Source organism: Botryllus schlosseri, chromosome 3, assembly GCF_051294905.1.
Source record: "Botryllus schlosseri isolate E-star chromosome 3, Bs_hap1, whole genome shotgun sequence".
NCBI classification, from domain to species: Eukaryota; Metazoa; Chordata; class Ascidiacea; order Stolidobranchia; family Styelidae; genus Botryllus; species Botryllus schlosseri.
Genome location: NC_137238.1, coordinates 20,956,328 through 20,973,887, shown reverse-complemented (window position 1 = coordinate 20,973,887; position 17,560 = coordinate 20,956,328). Strand labels below are relative to the sequence as shown.

At 40.3% G+C, this 17,560-nt stretch overlaps 3 protein-coding genes across 4 annotated transcripts in view; 2 read left to right on the top strand and 1 right to left on the bottom strand.

Moving 5' to 3' along the window:
* LOC145436036 (uncharacterized) overlaps positions 1-17,560 on the top strand; it is a 450,309-nt gene that overhangs the window by 203,688 nt on the left and 229,061 nt on the right. The window lies entirely within an intron of this gene.
* LOC145436037 (uncharacterized) overlaps positions 1-17,560 on the bottom strand; it is a 50,888-nt gene that overhangs the window by 28,076 nt on the left and 5,252 nt on the right. Inside the window, exon 2 of the mRNA XM_080313327.1 lies at positions 15,126-15,197. Coding sequence (XP_080169453.1) covers positions 15,126-15,197 — 72 coding nt within the window. The remainder of the gene's footprint in view (positions 1-15,125; positions 15,198-17,560) is intronic.
* LOC145436042 (uncharacterized) lies at positions 6,051-7,841 on the top strand. Of its 2 annotated transcripts, XM_080313333.1 has the most exons (3): positions 6,053-6,915; positions 6,976-7,256; positions 7,498-7,841. In XM_080313333.1, the coding sequence occupies exons 1-3, from the start codon at positions 6,745-6,747 to the stop codon at positions 7,673-7,675; spliced, it is 630 nt and encodes a 209-aa protein (XP_080169459.1). In that variant the 5' UTR covers positions 6,053-6,744; the 3' UTR covers positions 7,676-7,841. The 2 variants fall into 2 exon arrangements, with proteins under 2 accessions (XP_080169458.1, XP_080169459.1); XM_080313332.1 differs by having other exon boundaries at positions 6,051-7,256.

Below are 17,560 nucleotides of genomic sequence, written 5' to 3'. Positions count from 1 at the left end.
TAATTAATTTTCAAAAAATATCTTTGCTTCAGTTGCTTGGCTTGCCTGAAGCGATTTACTGGTCTGCAATGTAAAAGCAACATACCGGTAATTGCAGATTCCATATAGCTGGCGACTCCAGCGTTCAAATTAAATAAAATTGATGTTATTCGAAAGCTACTGTCTCACTGATTCCGTAGATAGAAAATAGAATCTGATCAGGGTAATGTCACAATAACACCCTTGAAATAGACCTCAAAGTCTGAAAATTTGATTTTTTCTGAACACCCGCAACCACGCGAAGTTCATTAATATGATCATTATGCTGCGTCGCAGCGATTCTTTTGAACAGTGTCGATTTTACGACTTTGAAGGCTATTTCGGAATGACTCCATAGATATCGGCCAATAACAGGGATGATGTGAACGTGAGTGAGGTTCACGTTCGCGTTCTGTGTGTGAACCTCAAAAATTTGGAGGTTCAAGTTCACAAACGAACCTTGGTAGGTTCTACACTGTGAACCTTATGTGAATATTACAATTTACACGTTATTATAACATCTTTGGTTGAAATTTATTGCATTTCAACTTCGGGCCACTCTATGAATGGCGCTATCAGAATAAAAAATCAACACTTTTACAGCATGAACTTTTTCAATCTCAAAAATTGTAGTTGTTTTGTTACAAAAGCTTGCTCGAAATATTCAGCTTTCCGTTCATGAATAATTAGTGACTTTCTGCTGTGAGCTTGACCCGCAATCACACAACATGAATGGCGAAATAGTTACATGTAGGTAGTCAGCAAATGGTGCTTATTCAACCAATCAATGAAATTGATGTCGTTGTGTGATGTGATAAACATAGCCAACGTACAGGGTCCATCTCGATTTCATGTGTTAATTGTATCACAAAAATACTAATCTGTGCAATTGGAGTGTTGTCTACTGCTGTATAACTTGTTAATGGGGTAATATCGGTACTTGGTAACAAGTTGCGAGCGCAAATGACCCAAGTGTTGATAAGCTCTAGTTGTGTTAATAAAACAAACATACAAACACTGGGCTCAATATCAACGTAGCAATAGGATGGAGTGAAAATTACTTTTTTTTAATCGACAAAAAAGGGGTTCTCAAATCCCGACAAATCACCCTAAACTTCAATAAAATCGGCTTTAGGGAATTACCCCCATTTTCCAGCCGGCAATCCCACGATTTCTGCTCGTGGGGGGTAAAATGGCCCATCTCGGCAACCGCTGCTCGTAGAGTCATGATATATATGCTAGCTCAAAATCTGTGGCAACATCATGTTTCTATCCGTCTTAAGAAGAAAGTTATCTCTATTGTGAACACAAAACGAGTTACAGCCAAAAAACACCAAAATTTTGATGCGGGTAAATGACGGGAGTAATCATGTTACACGTTAGTGTGATTTACACGACATCAGCTAAATAAATTATTCTCATTACGTAAAAGCTCACAGGTAAGGGATGTTTCTCCATCTATTTTTAGAACAGACCCGCGGGCGATTCATCTGGTCCTTGCCGGCTACCTGCGGCCTGCGGGCACCGCATTGATGACCTCTGATCTAGAATATGTCTGTGGATTGTGGAAGGTGACCCTGAGGGTTTGTTGGCCTTATTAGCAAATATACCATGTCAGCAATGGCCTCCCAGCCTCGTCTGAGGATGGGTTAGTCTCTCGTGGCAACATAACGAAGTGTAAAGGGAAATCCGAGAGGATAAACACGCGGGTCCCAGCCTGCAAGATGCATTAAGGCAGTGGTTCCCAACCTTTTTCATCTCGTGCCTTCCTTGGCCGAAAGTTATGCCAAAATTCCTCCCTTAGGAGAAATCTGCCTGATGATTAAAAAAGGTCATTTTTACCGCGCAAACACTTGTTGACTGCGAGAATAAGATTGGCGGTACCGAGTGTTTGCTTCTAGCAGGGCTGTAACAAGACTTTGTAGACAATGATCTCGGTCCCGATCAAACATATTCTGGCAGGCTAGACTCAACAGACCCCCACACTTGAGAAAAATATCGCGAGACCCGAAAATTTATGCATACTGAGTTTTCACAGCAGTTATATTAGCGATTGGTGCATGGTAAGCCTAAAACACAAATGGGAGTGTGGGGGTCTGTTGAGTCAAGCCTGCCAGAGAAAGTGGGTTTAACAAGGCTTCAACTGGAAACTGAGCAGTTAACACAATGACTTGGACTCGGACCCGAGTCATAATACCATGACTCGGACTCGACCCTTTGCTCCGATACTTGGAATCGGACTTGACTCAATGGTGAATTGAAAATGACTCGACTTGACTCGAGTCAAAACTACGAAAGTGAGACTGACTGGTGACTTGGTTACAGCCCTGATACACACTGATCAGATTTCCTGCTGGAGCTCATTGAAATTTAGGACACCCATTACGTTTCGGCAACATTGCACCAAGTTTAACATGTATTTTTTCGATCGGGTAGCTGCTCACTAAAAATAAAGCAAGGCTAGCGATCTCTTCGACTTTAATCGATTACGTTGGAATATTTCGTCACTTTCTGAAGATGTTGACTTGAAAATATAAGATATATGGTAATATGGTTCTTTCATTAGAGGCCATGTTGTGATAGATTCGGCACGATATTTGCACGCTTAGGAGATATTTGATTGAGAGGCCGTCGTTCTAAAGTGGAATTCCTACATAAAATTGCAAAATTCCCCTTAAAGGGGGTATTCCTCCCCGGTTGGGAACCACTGCATTATGGCATCATGCTGTCTGCTCGGCAGCAGTTTTGGGATGACTCAAGTCATGACTTGACTCGAGTCACCTTTTTCGTATGACTTGACTCGAGTCACTTTTCTAAAATGACTTGACTTAACTCGGCGTATCAGAAATGTAGATTGACTCGTGACTCGTAGCAAAATTCAAGAGTCAATTTCAAGTCATCACGTAATCGGTGTCGATAAAAATCTGTATCTTGCATATGTTTGGATTGTTTGCGAAACGCTGGTGTTACCCATGAGAGCAATCAACCATTCAATGATCGTGGGTTTTACTGAGCCGCAATTGTTCTCCCACAAATAACTTGACCGCAAATGAAGGGATCGAAGCTCACGGCTTACGTTGTCGTAAACTATTAGTAAAGTGATTGAATGGCAAATGTCTATTTCTGTTCTCACCTTGACCAAACCTCTTGTTTTATTGAAATTGAATTCCGGTTCCAATATAGTATATATTCACCCCAAGTTGGGGCGTATCTAGCCGAAAAAATCGGGGTCTACTTTTAGAAAAGGGGGGTGTTTCTAAAAGGAGAGGGTTTTCGTAGTTCTAACCGATTGATCAGGTTAAATGTATGCACAAATGCAGATATTACCACGGTCAGATAATCTTAATCGTGTTTGTGACTTCTTCATTCGCATATACAAAACCAAGTGCAACTAAACATAACATAAAGAGAGACAGCGAGGATGTTATCGCGCAGATCATATTACAGCAAAGTGGGAAATCTCTCAATTTTGCGCTCAAATACGAACACCCAAATAGTAAGGGCACGCAAATGAATTATAGTCTGTTTTCGTATGTATCAATTGTTCAGCCTGTTTTTGCACATGATCTGAATTAATTTTGTTCTAAATCAATATGATATCTACTGTCTGCCAAGATGGTGTAGTATTTTTGGTGTGAGGAGCAGAGTTGGATCAATTGTAATTTGTAATTGAGCTGAATGTAATTTATTACATTTTTTCATGCAATTGTAATTGTAATTGCAGTATTTCTATTTTGTTTAATTGTAATTGTAATTTGATCAAACTTTTTCTCAATTACAATCTCAATTACATTTTCATGGAAACCTGACAATCACAACATAAAATAATCATTCAATCAATCAATCATTTATTCGTCGCACCAGTGAAATTCCGGTACGAACCAGGATAACGGCGAGAGGCCTTAGTAAACAGTCACCACATGTAATAATTAGCCTATTTACATCGGTGTTCTATGCGTGCTGCGTTATAACTAGATAATTCAGTCACGCTAAACTGTTTCCCATACTTCAGTAGCAACAGAAAACTTTGTGAATTACAATATAGGCTAAACCAGTGGTTCTCAAACCTGGGGCGTGCTCCCTTGGGTGGCATGAAATCATCTGAACGAGGCGCATTTTTTAAATCTATGACCAGTACCGAGGCGTGTTGCAGCAATTGCAAAAAGAGTTCAAGTTTTCAACCAAGGCTTCATCGAACTTGATCACGCATTTGTACAGATGTTATCCCAATCCTATCTCCAATCTTGGCCAAATTTACTTGGGCCAGATACTCTTCGCACCTGATGTTCATCAAATGCAATCTAACAGTTTCCGAGCAAGTGAAAATGTAAATGCGAACCAAAATATTGTAATTCTTAGCTATCAGGAGGTTCTTTCCTTTTGTATTTATTTTGATTTTATGCACCTTATCGGTATCATCCTAATCGCTGACGCATTACCAATTACATTTCATTATCCTGACCCAGCTCTGAGTAGCCCAACGGTTTGATTACATTTCATTGACTGTCCTGTAGCCTATACGCTGTTAGTCGCTCAAACCTTTGGTTCTTAACAGTCGTTTGAAACATTTTCTGTGCTTGTAGTTTTCAGTACACAACATTAGGAATAGTTCGAATATGTTCGAGTTTTTTTAATTAAGGGGTATTCTACATATCAGGAATGAAACATGAATAGCTTGAGATTGTTGCTAATTACGTCGCTACGGTTGTCAAAGAACACCTCTTTACTGAATCAATTACCTGTTTAAAAGTAATTGTAATTAATTACATGTTTACCAGTAATTGTAATTGTAATTTGATATTTTTGGCATTGAGTAATTGTAATTGTAATGTAATTGAAACATGCAAGGAAATAATTGTAATTATACTTGTAATTGAATTAAAATATTGTAATTGATCCAACTCTGGTGTGGAGATGGTAAAGACCAATTAACACTTAAAGGGGCACTGCGCTCTAAATATGATGTGGTCTCAAATTGAAGGGCAAAACGAAAAAAAAATTTTGGCCGCAGCCGTTTTCTTCAGAACGCCACCGTAATGGAGCTGCAATTTATTGAAATTTCCAGAAACGCACCCGGCTGCAGCTGTCGCGGCTCCGGGTAATTTCTTAACCCGTTACATGGCACGATGACTTCATCGTCGCACTTGCTGGACGCGATTACGCAGGCATGCAGTGGACGAACTGTAGATAGTTGTCAGCCGATGTTATGAAGCAAATATGTCTTACACGCCAAGGTGCTGGTGTAGACACGGCGTTCCACGGACGATATACAGTCAGCAGATATTTCTCTTGATTGGGCCTAGTGTATTGTATTTCTTGAGGGCAGGAATAGATCATGTCCTATTCTTATGTTATGTATAAAACATTACCATCACCAATCAGTGTGCCCTCTGAACATTTCAAAATTCAGAGCGGTCATAATTGGTTTCGCATTCAGGTTGGAGAATCATAAGATGATGGCTTGGGGATTAGTAAGAATATAATATAATGAATAATATGTTTTAGGGTCAGCTGCGGAGTTGTGGGTTCAGGTTAGGTTTGCGTACCGTTGGATTTTGGTTAGGGATGATGAATTTTCCTACAGTAGCCTACCCGAACCACCAATTTTGAATGTCATGAATTTTGTCATGTTCATGGGGAACCCTGACTGGTGGTATTCGTGTTGTGGATAAGAAATTACTGTTACCCTGAAAAACGGCTACAGCATAAAGTGCTTCTCAACCTGTGTGACGGTTCGTACTTGTGCGAATGAAAAGAATTTCAACCAAATAGTCAACCAATGTTGAGTGTGAAAGAAAAACTGTATTTCCGGAGTTGAGCTGGAAAGTTATCCCTTTTTTAGTCGACCGACCACGGAGTCTGAAAAATTTACTATTTTTTCAGGATTCTATACTTGATCCACTATTCTATTACTGAAAATTTTGAATAAGTGTCCTCCTTTCTCGAAGTCATCGTGCCATGTAACGGGTTAAGAAATTACCCGGAGCCGCGGCAGCTGCAGCCGGATGCGTTTCTGGAAATTTCAATAAATTGCAGCTCAGCTCCATTACGGTGGCGTCCTGAAGAAAACGGCTGCGGCCAAAATTTTTATTTCGTTTTGCCCTTCAATTTGAGACCACATCATATTTAGAGCGCAGTGCCCCTTTAACCCGTTACATGGCACGATGACTTCATCGTCGCACTTGCTCGACGCGATTACGCAGAGGACGAACTTTAGATAGTTGTCATTCGATGTTATGAAGGACTCATGTCTTGCACACCAAGGCGGCGCTCAACGTACGGTGTTAAGTCAGGATGATTTGTGTCTGGAGCTTGTCATGACTCTATAGTATTTGCCAGTTGACTGATACTGAGATGCCGTTACAGTTGTATATTGATGCAGATACAGCTGTCATTTTCAAGATGTATTAACGACAGCACAGTGCACAACCTTTGGAGTAGTGGTTTTGTGGAATAGACAGACACAAGATATTTTGCATCATTTACCCATGGCATAGCAACTATCTTGATACGGTCCAGTTTACTTGTTCAAGACACAGATGTATAGATAGTCAACACAAAGATACCATTATTTCATTCTCATCAAAGTTCCAATATTGTTGTGGAAATTTTTATCGTAACATTGTTGTTCTCAGTTTCACAAACGAATCTTCTGTCTCCATCAGTTCATTCATGCAATTCCTTTGACACGTAGATAACGTAAAATTTGTTAAAATTATTAATGGTATGGAAGAAGCTCTTGTTGATGACGTAACTTCTGATGAAGATACAGATGTAGAAGATTTCGATGATATCACGATATTTGGTGATAGCCTGCCGTATCAATTCGAGCCACAATATTCAGAGGAGGAATTCGCCCGTCTTGTTGCAACTCTAGAAGCACAAACTCATGTCTCTGTAAGTATTGTACCTGTGTTTCTTGAATGCAATTTATCAATCTCATTGTATTGGTCAAAGGAATCGTCAGAAAACCAGAGTCAACTTCGGACACTAGACAATGAATGGTGCAGTTGCTTGAACTGTGCATCCATGACAAACCAGAATGAGCGCGTCTGCTGCAGGGAAATACAACAAATAATGGAGCTTCTTGGGAATGGAGGGTCGACTTGCATAACAGAACATGACGATTTTCTCCTACATATACATCCCTCCATTCTTGAAACGTTTTTCAAAGTGAACAGAAAAAACTGGAATAATAACAATCAACAGCATGGTCCTGGCAGAAGGCTTTCTAACAAGTGGGTCCTAGAACATTTTGTGTTGTTTAGTATTGGACCTATGACAGGGTCTTGGACTTATGACATGGTTCCTGGATATAAGCGACAATTTCCTGCATTCTTCACCTTTTCTCGCATGCTTTTATATATATGCCTACACTTTATAAATTGGGAGCATTATACTCTCCGTCGTATATATGCTGGTATTAGTTTTCAGGATTTTTTTATTGCTGCAATATCCTTTGATGTTTTCCAATTGCAGACAATATGGCTTGGTGTCTTATCGACACATACTGGAATGGATTATTGATGGCGACGTTTTGGGTAGCAAAAACAGGATGCCCTTGCCAGCGTGCATTGTGACTGCTACAAGGCAAAAGTACCGTAGTGATGATGGACTGTATGTCGGTTTCAAATGGCCGATAGAAAACGAACTGTGATTGATAACACTGCAGCTCTGCTATATATGTCGAAATCAGTTCTGTTACTGTATCATTAGACAGTGACCTGGAACTGTTTGCATTCTATATTCCACCAATGGCTGCTGTGCATGATACATCCACTACTTTGCTTACTCGTTTATTAAAATAAATAATAAAAGAAACATCCGAGGACTACATAGCCAGGGTATTACAATGGGGCAGTCAGGCAGTGGAAGAATGAAATTGAACTAGTGAGCTACGTAGCATTGCACCACATGCCATACAACTCGAAGATGTACGATAGAGATGTTTTGTATCTAAGTCACGTTCTAGAACGACGTTTTGAAAGTAATTCCTCTTTAGAGGGGGCTGGTTCTGGTGCAATGCTGACTGGATGCACATTTCTTGAAATGTTACTGGGGAAGTTGATGCCGGTGCGATTCTCAGCAGTTCGCCTCAAAAGCTCTCTCTGCGAGAGACTCTCACATAGTGGTTCGTCTTCTTTTCATACATGCTTTTCAAGATCCACTCTTTTGCTGACCGAGAGTAACTTTTTTTGTATCGTAGAACACCTGCTTAAACAAATATAGAGTAAGTAACTGAGTACCTTGACTTGCAAACATTTCATCTGCACAGCAAACCTTCTTGTGTCACGGCAGGAAATCTGCCAACATTCTCATTGTGGTCCAGGACAGCCAGTTTGGTTCGTGCAAGCATTGTGTCATAAGTAAAATGAAGACGTTCAGGTGCAAATTTCAATATCGTCCGTGGAACGCCGTATCTACACCACCTTGGCGTGTAAGACATATTTGCTTCATAACATCGGCTGACAACTATCTACTGTTCGTCCACTGCGTGCCTGCGTAATCGCGTCCAGCAAGTGCGACGATGAAGTCATCGTGCCATGTAACGGGTTAAGAAATTACCAGGAGCCGCGACAGCTGCAGCCGGGTGCGTTTCTGGAAATTTCAATAAATTGCAGCTCCATTACGGTGGCGTTCTGAAGAAAACGGCTGCGGCCAAAATTTTTTTTTCGTTTTGCCCTTCAATTTGAGACCACATCATATTTAGAGCGCAGTGCCCCTTTAAGCTTGTGCGATTGCATCACATGAATAACAGTGGCCCGACGCAGGCTTAGGCTCGCAATCTCAATGCATTCCTAAATGCGTTTGCGGTGCAAAAGTGACTATTGCAAATTGTCAAGGCGAAGACTATAACTTCTCGTTATTACAATATTACATTGAACATTGATGTAGATTGTAGAACTACCACGCGCCGCAAGTCATGGAGCGGCCTAGCCTCCGATGTTTTTACTATTGGCCAAGCGCGTTAAAACAGGACAACAACCGAAAATCATCGGAAATTGGATCAATACATGATAGATTCCATATCGGACATTTGATTAGTACAATCTGTTTTGGTACTGTAGCGATCCGCTATCTCTAGTGATCCGCTATCTCTAGTGATACACGCCTAGCAGCTAGCACGCATGTTCTCGCGCGGTATCGACATTTCATAGCGTTAAATGTGAGTGTTATTCAGGGCTGTGGAGTCGGTAAATTTTACCACCGACTCCGGCTCCGACTCCGACTCCACACATTTTCAATATACCGACTCCGACTCCGACTCCGACTCCTGAGTCTTTAAACGTACCGACTCCGACTCCGACTCCGACTCCTGGGTCTTTAAACGTACCGACTCCGACTCCCGACTCCGACTCCGACTCCAGCATTATTACCAATTTACCTCAAAAATTATATGCCACATTGTCGGTTGAATGACTATCATACAACCATTAAACATATGCAAACATATGATTAACTGTGGCATGCTGAATTGTTTCATTGTTGCACAGCTCGAATTATCCACCATGCAATTAACATGAAATAAAGATTTGCTAAATATCCTTCCTTATTCAAGTTTTTATAACATGGACTCTCTAATATCCTGAAATGTATGAATCATTCAAATATGGCAGATATCCAATCCTGTGTAATAAAAATGTAGATAAAAAATCCAAGTGAAGCTCTGGTGTATGACTTAGCAACTAATAAAGAAATTGAACTTACTAATTTTGTCATTACACACTATCCTGATTACAAGCACAAACACTCTTACTACTAGTAATAGACATTGTTCATAAATGGAATTTAGTTAAGTAGTCAAAGACCATAGCCTATGTCTAGTCTACATGTACTTAATCAAGTATTCAAGGATTGGGACTTGCAGTCTTTCTTAATCATTTGTTCGACCCAAACAGCTAAGCTACACTACAAATATTTTTAATTTTGTCAATTGGGAAGCATCGTTTGGTCATATTGACATATTTTTACAATTTTACAAAACCAGCCGATGCATTTTCTCTGCTGTCCCAGTATCATGGTATAATTCCAAAAATTGCATCAATTTTGACTGCATCGCGAAAACGCATCTTGCGATTTTCTTTCCCTCTGCAACTGAGTTGTAATTTGCAAGTAATGTCTTTTATCTATATCAGGGGTGGGCAAATTTTTCGGCGAAAGGGACACCTGAGATTTACGAACCATTGCGCGGGCAACGGGAATGTTGATAACCTTTTTTTAGTCGTCGATAGGAGCGAACCGAATTATGAAACATTGCAAACAAGACTTATATTACTACGCTCTAAAATTGATAACATTATGTCATCCAACTGTGCAGTGCGCAATCAGGCCCTGGTCGCGCAAAGCGCGAAATTTTTTTGCAAGATAACGACTGAATTAGGCTATAGCTATATCAATAAATACGTCGCTAACATACATTAGGGGTCGCATCTGTATACCACTGGGCTCATTTGGCAAGGACAGGATTATTCGACGTTTGGACATAGCAAAATCGCCGGTATCAGTGAACATGCCTCTATCATTTTGTGCAAATGTTTTGTCGACGATCTCGCTGCGAGTGCACAAGCGAAGCCGTGTCTCCTAATTGCGAATATAGTTAGACTCAATTCTGTGAATAATATGTATGTATAATTTTCAAAAGGGGGCTCAAATACTGAATGCAAGAAATCTAGTGAAAATGAATCAGGCGAAGTACCGACAAAAATTTCAAGTCAAATAAATCTGCTATGAAATATTATACTTCATGGTCATACGAAGATCTGGGATAAATGTGGCTGACCCCTGGATACGTCAATGCCTCAGAACTGTTGTTTTAGTCATCATCAAATTCGGTCATGCTAATCAAATTTTGGTTGGCCTTGCAATTGTACCTGATGTCATAAATAATTTCGAGAATTACCTAGCAGGCCACACCCTAACCTTCTCGTGTGCCAAATTTGGCCTGCGTGCCAAGGGCTGGCCGCAGCTGATCTGTATGGTTAATAATAACAGTGATTGGTGGTACATAAAAATTATATTGAAAATTATTTGAAAGCAAATGTTTTCATGATAGAGAAGTTGGAGTCGGAGTCGGAGTCGAAATCATAGTCACTCTCACAAACTCCGACTCCGACTCCAGTCAGTATTTTCCCACCGACTCCGACTCCGACTCCGACTCCAGCTATTACAGTTTTCACGACTCCGACTCCGACTCCGACTCCATCAAGCGAAAATTACCCCGACTCCGACTCCGACTCCACCGACTCCGACTCCGACTCCACAGCCCTGGTGTTATTGTAACTGGATAATAGCGTTCAGATGAGACGAGAGAGGCAAGTGATGATGCGCTTTTCGGGCTTCCGTAGACGAGAGAACAATACGAGAAAAAGCATCACCGCACTGCATTGTTTGCTTGATCGATGGCGTGATGATGCCGCACGGCAATACGGGGATTATCGATAAGAAATATTAGATCAATGGAATTAGATTTAGGAAGGGGGATATTCGAGCTTGTAAACGGGGGGGGGGGTACCGGACACCCATTACCCTCCTGAATGCGCCACTACGCGCTCGAATTGTCACATATGAATTTGTAAATGGGTGATGTAGTGCGTCTTATTAATTCGTTCTCTATTTTGGCTGGTAACTATCGACTGAGACTGTGTAATTACTTACGTAGTTTACCATTTCTACATATATGTGAGCGATACAGCGCCTTCTTGCATGTATATTAAATTCTATATTAGTTTAGCGCAGTGGTTCCCAAACGGTGGGGAATTCCCCACTGGTTGGGAATGGACGCATTTGTTCAAAAGTATATACAGGACATTCTACATATTCACGGAGACACATGCGCAATTGCCATTACCAATTAATTGCTCTGGAATATATGTATCGAAAATTATATTGTGTGTTGTTCACAAAACCTCATTTTTAACTCTGGATGGCCAATGATGGCGTCAAAAACGCATCCCGCACGACTAGTTTGACGTTAAATACCGCATCCGCGAAATTTTGAGCGTTACCGGTATCAGTTCACAATACGTTTCATGTTGCAGTTATAGGCGATTGTCTTGCATACTGGTATGGTTGTGCGTCTTGTGTAGTCAAACCAGCAGATAGCTGCTATGTGATGACAAAAGTGCTGGGTAGTGGGGAACAAGACCGGAACTGGCGCATTCCGAACCCCCAATTGGGGGGAGCTCGAAGAGGCATAAAATTATTTCGTGAATTGGCATAAATTACTGCGCCACGACGCACCAAGGCATATGAAGTTATAGCTCATGCAACATGCAGCTCGAAGAAGTGTGCCAGAACGATCAGCAGCGAGAAGACCTTGGCCGAGACGGAATGGCCTTGTGGTGACCGAAAACTTCGATATATATACAATATACATATATGTTTAATTGTCCAGGGGGCAAAATGGCTGGTGCCGAATGTTCCTGTACTGGCGATCTGAACCCCACAGGGCAAATGCCATCCCACAAAGAAAAATTATTTGCCAGTAAAGCAATACCAATTTGAAATCGGTGTGCCTTTTAATTTTGGTGATTTCCATATCTTTTGATATAGCAGATATTATAGGAGGTCACGAAATAGCATAATGTAATGAAGTCAATATACCAACGGGTCCGCCCGAAGATGTTTAATTCTTATTTGGGGGGTCTTGCCTTTGCTAACACCCCTAACTCAGCTATTCCGGTAAATCTGATTACGTGAGCAGAGAGCGGATAAAAATTTTATAACACAATATATAGCCTATGCAATTCCCGATCATATTGACCGATTCAAACACGAATTATATAAATTTTGCGCGCTTCGGGCGTTTAGTCGAAATAAGGCGACTCACTAAACAGTAGACCAAATGTAGCTGATAAGTAGCTGGGGAAAAGCGTACAGGCTCAGCGGGTCTGCGGGGGCCCAAGATCAAACGTTTTTTTGCGCGGCTGACGAAGTGCTGTTACGGTCCTGGTGGGGAATGAAGGCTCGGAATAAATCTGAAGTGGGGAATGAAGACAAAAAGGTTGGGAACCACTGGTTTAGCGGTTAAGAATCAATGACCACTCAATATGTATTTCCGACAGCATGCAAAATGCAATGACGTGATCATGGCCCATACTTCGAAAAGGCAACTTGACTTGACTTGACTCGAGTCACCTCCAAAAATCGAGTGACTTGACTTGACTCGAGTCACCTTCGGAAATCGATTGACTTGACTTGACTCGCGTCAAAATGTTCAATGACTTGAAATGACTCGAAGGTAGTGACTTGATCCCAACACTGCTCGGCAGGCATTAGAGGGTATCGAAGTGTGTGCGCGGGAGGATGCCTATTGGGCCACCTGCGATCTTATGAAACTTGTCAAGCCCTGGGTGTGAAACAGTATGGCCACAGGGGTCTAGACTAGTCTAATATATATAAGATACCTACACTCATGCACATGAAGAACTGCTAATTAAATACGCGAGTAACTCTAGCTACATGCTGCAGTCTTTTATTACCACCATGAATGGAGGATCGGATACGAAGCCTCGAGACGTTGAAACAAACTGATATGGTACACTACCCATGCAGTCCACGCGTCTACTCATCTGTGAGAATATAAAGGTGAGCACTGCGCAATGTAAGCACTAAGTCATCTAAGAAACAGAGATACGTTGCTATTAGATTAATCTACTACAAATATGACAACGTTAGCTTTGATTATTTATTTTTGAGATGAATTTATTTGTGAAATTACAATGGAGAAAAAGTGAAACGTACAATCAGTGAATGAATGGTTGCTCTTACAAGTGACAGATGTGTATTGCGAACAATCCGAACATACGCAGGATACAGTGATTTAATTGACATCATTTACTTAGTAACTTGAAATTGACTCGTAGATTTTGCTTCGTGTCACGAGTCAATCCACATTTCTGAAGCGAAGCGTCAGTTCCAAGTCATTTTTGCAAAGTGACTCGAGCCAAGCCAAGTCAGCGATAAAGTTGACTCGAGTCTGTCTCAAGTCAAGTCATGACCCGAGTCATTACAACCAATGTTCCCGGTAAATTTGGACGAGTCAGCATGCACTCACCAACTCACTGCGCGGTCCCTTGGACAACAGTGCGTAATGATTAAGAAAAAGGTCATCACTTCGGATTTCTTGTGCTCAGGTACCGTGTCGGCATTACTCATTTGCGCACGTGCTCAGCTTAGAGGGAACATTGATTACAACACTGGTCCCTACATCATCCTGCTTTTCCAACAAGATGCACCGTTCTTATTTTTTACGTTTCACAGATTATGAAACAAATACCGTTTCATAAACAATATACCTTGCTCATCTCGGCACCACGATAAATAAGCAATATGTGCTTGGCTATTCTAGAACTGGGTAAAAATATTTATAGTAATTGTACCCGGCAATATAAAACCCTTGAGGTCATTCCTGAACTGCTATATCACCGTAGTGTGGGCACAAGCAAATCTCATGGCTCACTGCGATTGGTCTATGTCACAGTTTCCATTTGACTTAGGGCAATTTGACGATAATTTTTGACCGGCTTGCCTATCACGAAATTATATGAGACTGGTATTAATCGAAAGCCACCATTGATAACGATGTTATAAATTTTTAAGTGCTGGTGAGTGGTGTTCCTGGAACCCCTCCAAATCAGCCTTTCAATTTGCATTGTAACGAAGTTTTTCATTGTGATGCAACCATGCCGTCTGGAATAAGCACTCACAGCTCGGAGCAAGTGCGCAGTGTGAGAGTTTGAATTGCCTTTAGCTAAATGAAGTGTGACGTAACCAATTGCAGTGAGCCGTGAGAATTGCTTTTGTACACAGCATTTTAGGACACTATGGCATCACGTTAGCTACGGTACCAATATGATCATGTAAACTCGATCGTATTTTCAACATATCGGTAAGGCTTCACATGGCGTCACTCCAAGATGACTCAACTCTGAGACAACTTCAGCATGTAAACAGGCCAATTGATGTGTTGTTCATTGTTGGGCTTGTCTTACTTATGTATTAATTTATTACTAGTCTGGATCAAATCAGGTGGTACTTATGTCATATATATATTTACCAATCACAAGTAAAACCTATCACATAAATACATCATATAAATTAGCTACCTTTCCGAAAAAGTGCAGTCTTGATACAGTCTCCATCAGAAATTGAAGGCGAAGAAGAATTTTTTGATTGACCTTAAAAATAAATATACTCCAAGTTGAAGTGACCGATGAACAAAAATCAAAGTGGAACACGAAATGGACTCGTCTTCAATTTTCATATGCTGCTGTGCAGACTTGGAAAACTAGATAATTCTAGTTGTCTAATTTCACTAAATTAGAGCGAAATGCCAGTAATCTAATTCTAATCTAATTTGTGAAATGTTTCTATGCTCTAATTCTTATTCTAATCTAATTTGTGAAATGTTTCTATGCTCTAATTCTTATTCTAATCTAATTTGTGAAAGGTTTCTATGCTCTAATTCTTATTCTAATCTAATTTGGGAAATGTTCTATGCTCAAATTCTAATTCTAACCTAATTTGTCAAATGTTTCTATGCTCTAATTTTACTTCCAATCTAATTTATTGTTTTCCTGAAAATGCCTCTTTGTCCGTGGCATTTTGCACCGAGTTAACAAGAATATCCTTCTCGCGCAGGGAAATTCAGTGCCAAGGCACATCGCAATCATTGCATTACTCGCATACACCGTACCATCATAGTATTTATCGTGACGAACAATAGCCATGATGGCATAGTAGCGTGTAGTCCCCGAACAACATTATATTTTCGATCACAAACAGTACAGCAGCGAAGAAAAAAAGACAGTTAACACAGGCTTGTTCACCTTCATGCCCATAATTACATCAAGTAAAATGATGATGATTGCTTTAGATCTAACCAAAGAAAATATATTAGGGAATGAATTGGAACGAGAATTTGAAGAAGAGCACGATCATGATCATGGACTGCGACGTTTTGAGTTACTGGGAAGGAGAAAATCGTTTTCCTCATTTTAAGGCTGCTGCTCGGGAACTTGTAGGCATGACTATGCAATATCAGCTTTTTTGCAGTCATGAAAGAGAGCCATGCAATAATGCAATATCGAGACAAAATAGCCCACACACAGTTGAGCATGAGCAACCATGTTTTTAAAGCTTTACGTTATTACAACGCCGTGCTCACTATCATGGGCGATGGGCTTGGCTACGACAAAAAACTAATATTCTATTAATGGGGTACATATAAAACATGAAATATGATGAATGATCATAAACTTCATTTCATTTTGAACTAAAAGCTGCGCGCGATACCTGACCAGGCTTTTCAGTGAATAATGAATCGATATTGGAGATATGCGGGGATGTTACTAGCTGAAACGCTATCTCATCTTAAAGATTGATCTTGTGGGAAAGCCCAATGACGTTTTATAAGCGTCTCGATCTTGGCAGTGTCTGGGCCATTTTACGTCAAGGCAATATGCTCATATCAGCTTAATCTCCAACGCTGTTTCCATGGCCGAAGCCATTTCCGAGAGTGAGGAATAGTGGTGTTTGGCACAGGCGAATGGGTCATTTTGAAACAACTACAATAATTTGATACTTGAAATCAACTTCAGCATTTAAAATTGTTTATCGCGTTCTTCCAAAATCACAAATCAGATCGTTGGCCGCATGTTGGTGACCCCTGGTAGAGTGTAAAACGAAAAAAGCATGTTGTAGGCTACAGACGTTAACCATTCTCATGTTTATGAGAATGCGCACTGAGATTTGATATGAACTGAGCTTGAATTTCGCTGTATTTATTTATAAGTCACAATTTCATTTAATTTTCAACTTTTTGCGAAATCAGAAATTCGAATTCTAATCTAATTTGGAAAAAACTGTGTAGCTCTAATTCTAATTCTAATCTAATTTGGAAAAAGATGTCAAGCTGTAATTCTAATTCTAATCTAATTTGGAAATATTTTGTAGCTCGAATTCTAATTCTAATCTAATTTAGAAAAGCTGAAAATTTTCTAGTTGTCCATTGTCCAAGTCTGCTGCTGTGGCTGAAAAAAGGGGGAATCAAATGTGGTCATTAGGGAATTACTTATATTTTTTTAGTATCATTTGTCTACTCGCATTACCTGTCATGATGGTTATAATTAATTCATGGCTCATCATTGACAACCTGGAATACTTTTGAGTTAGGGCTGTGGAGTCGGAGTCAGTAGAGGCGGAGTCGAAGTTTAAAATTTTTATGCCTAATGGAGTCGGAGGGGCAGTCAGAGTCAGAGTTTGTGAAAAGGACCCTGACTCCGACTCCAACTTCATTATTATGAAGACAATTGCTTTCAAAGCTATCTTTAAATTACTAATAATTACTAGGATATGATTTTCATGTGCCATCAATCACTGTTATTATTAACAATATTAATCAAATTGGAAGAAAATCGCAATATGTATCTTCGCGACGCAGTCACAAATTGATGCAATATTTGGAATTATACCGTGATACTGTGACAGATTATCAATACATTGTCTGGTTTTGTAAAATTGTTCAATGGATTTAAATATA

What these genes read in the sequence shown, in the direction of transcription:
- LOC145436042 (XM_080313332.1), top strand. Translation starts at nt 6,745, where the DNA reads ATGGAAGAAGCTCTTGTTGATGACGTAACTTCTGATGAAGATACAGAT. An exon ending in GGCAGAAGGCTTTCTAACAA is followed by an intron (nt 7,257 to 7,497) that starts GTGGGTCCTAGA and finishes TTCCAATTGCAG; the next exon opens with ACAATATGGCTTGGTGTCTT.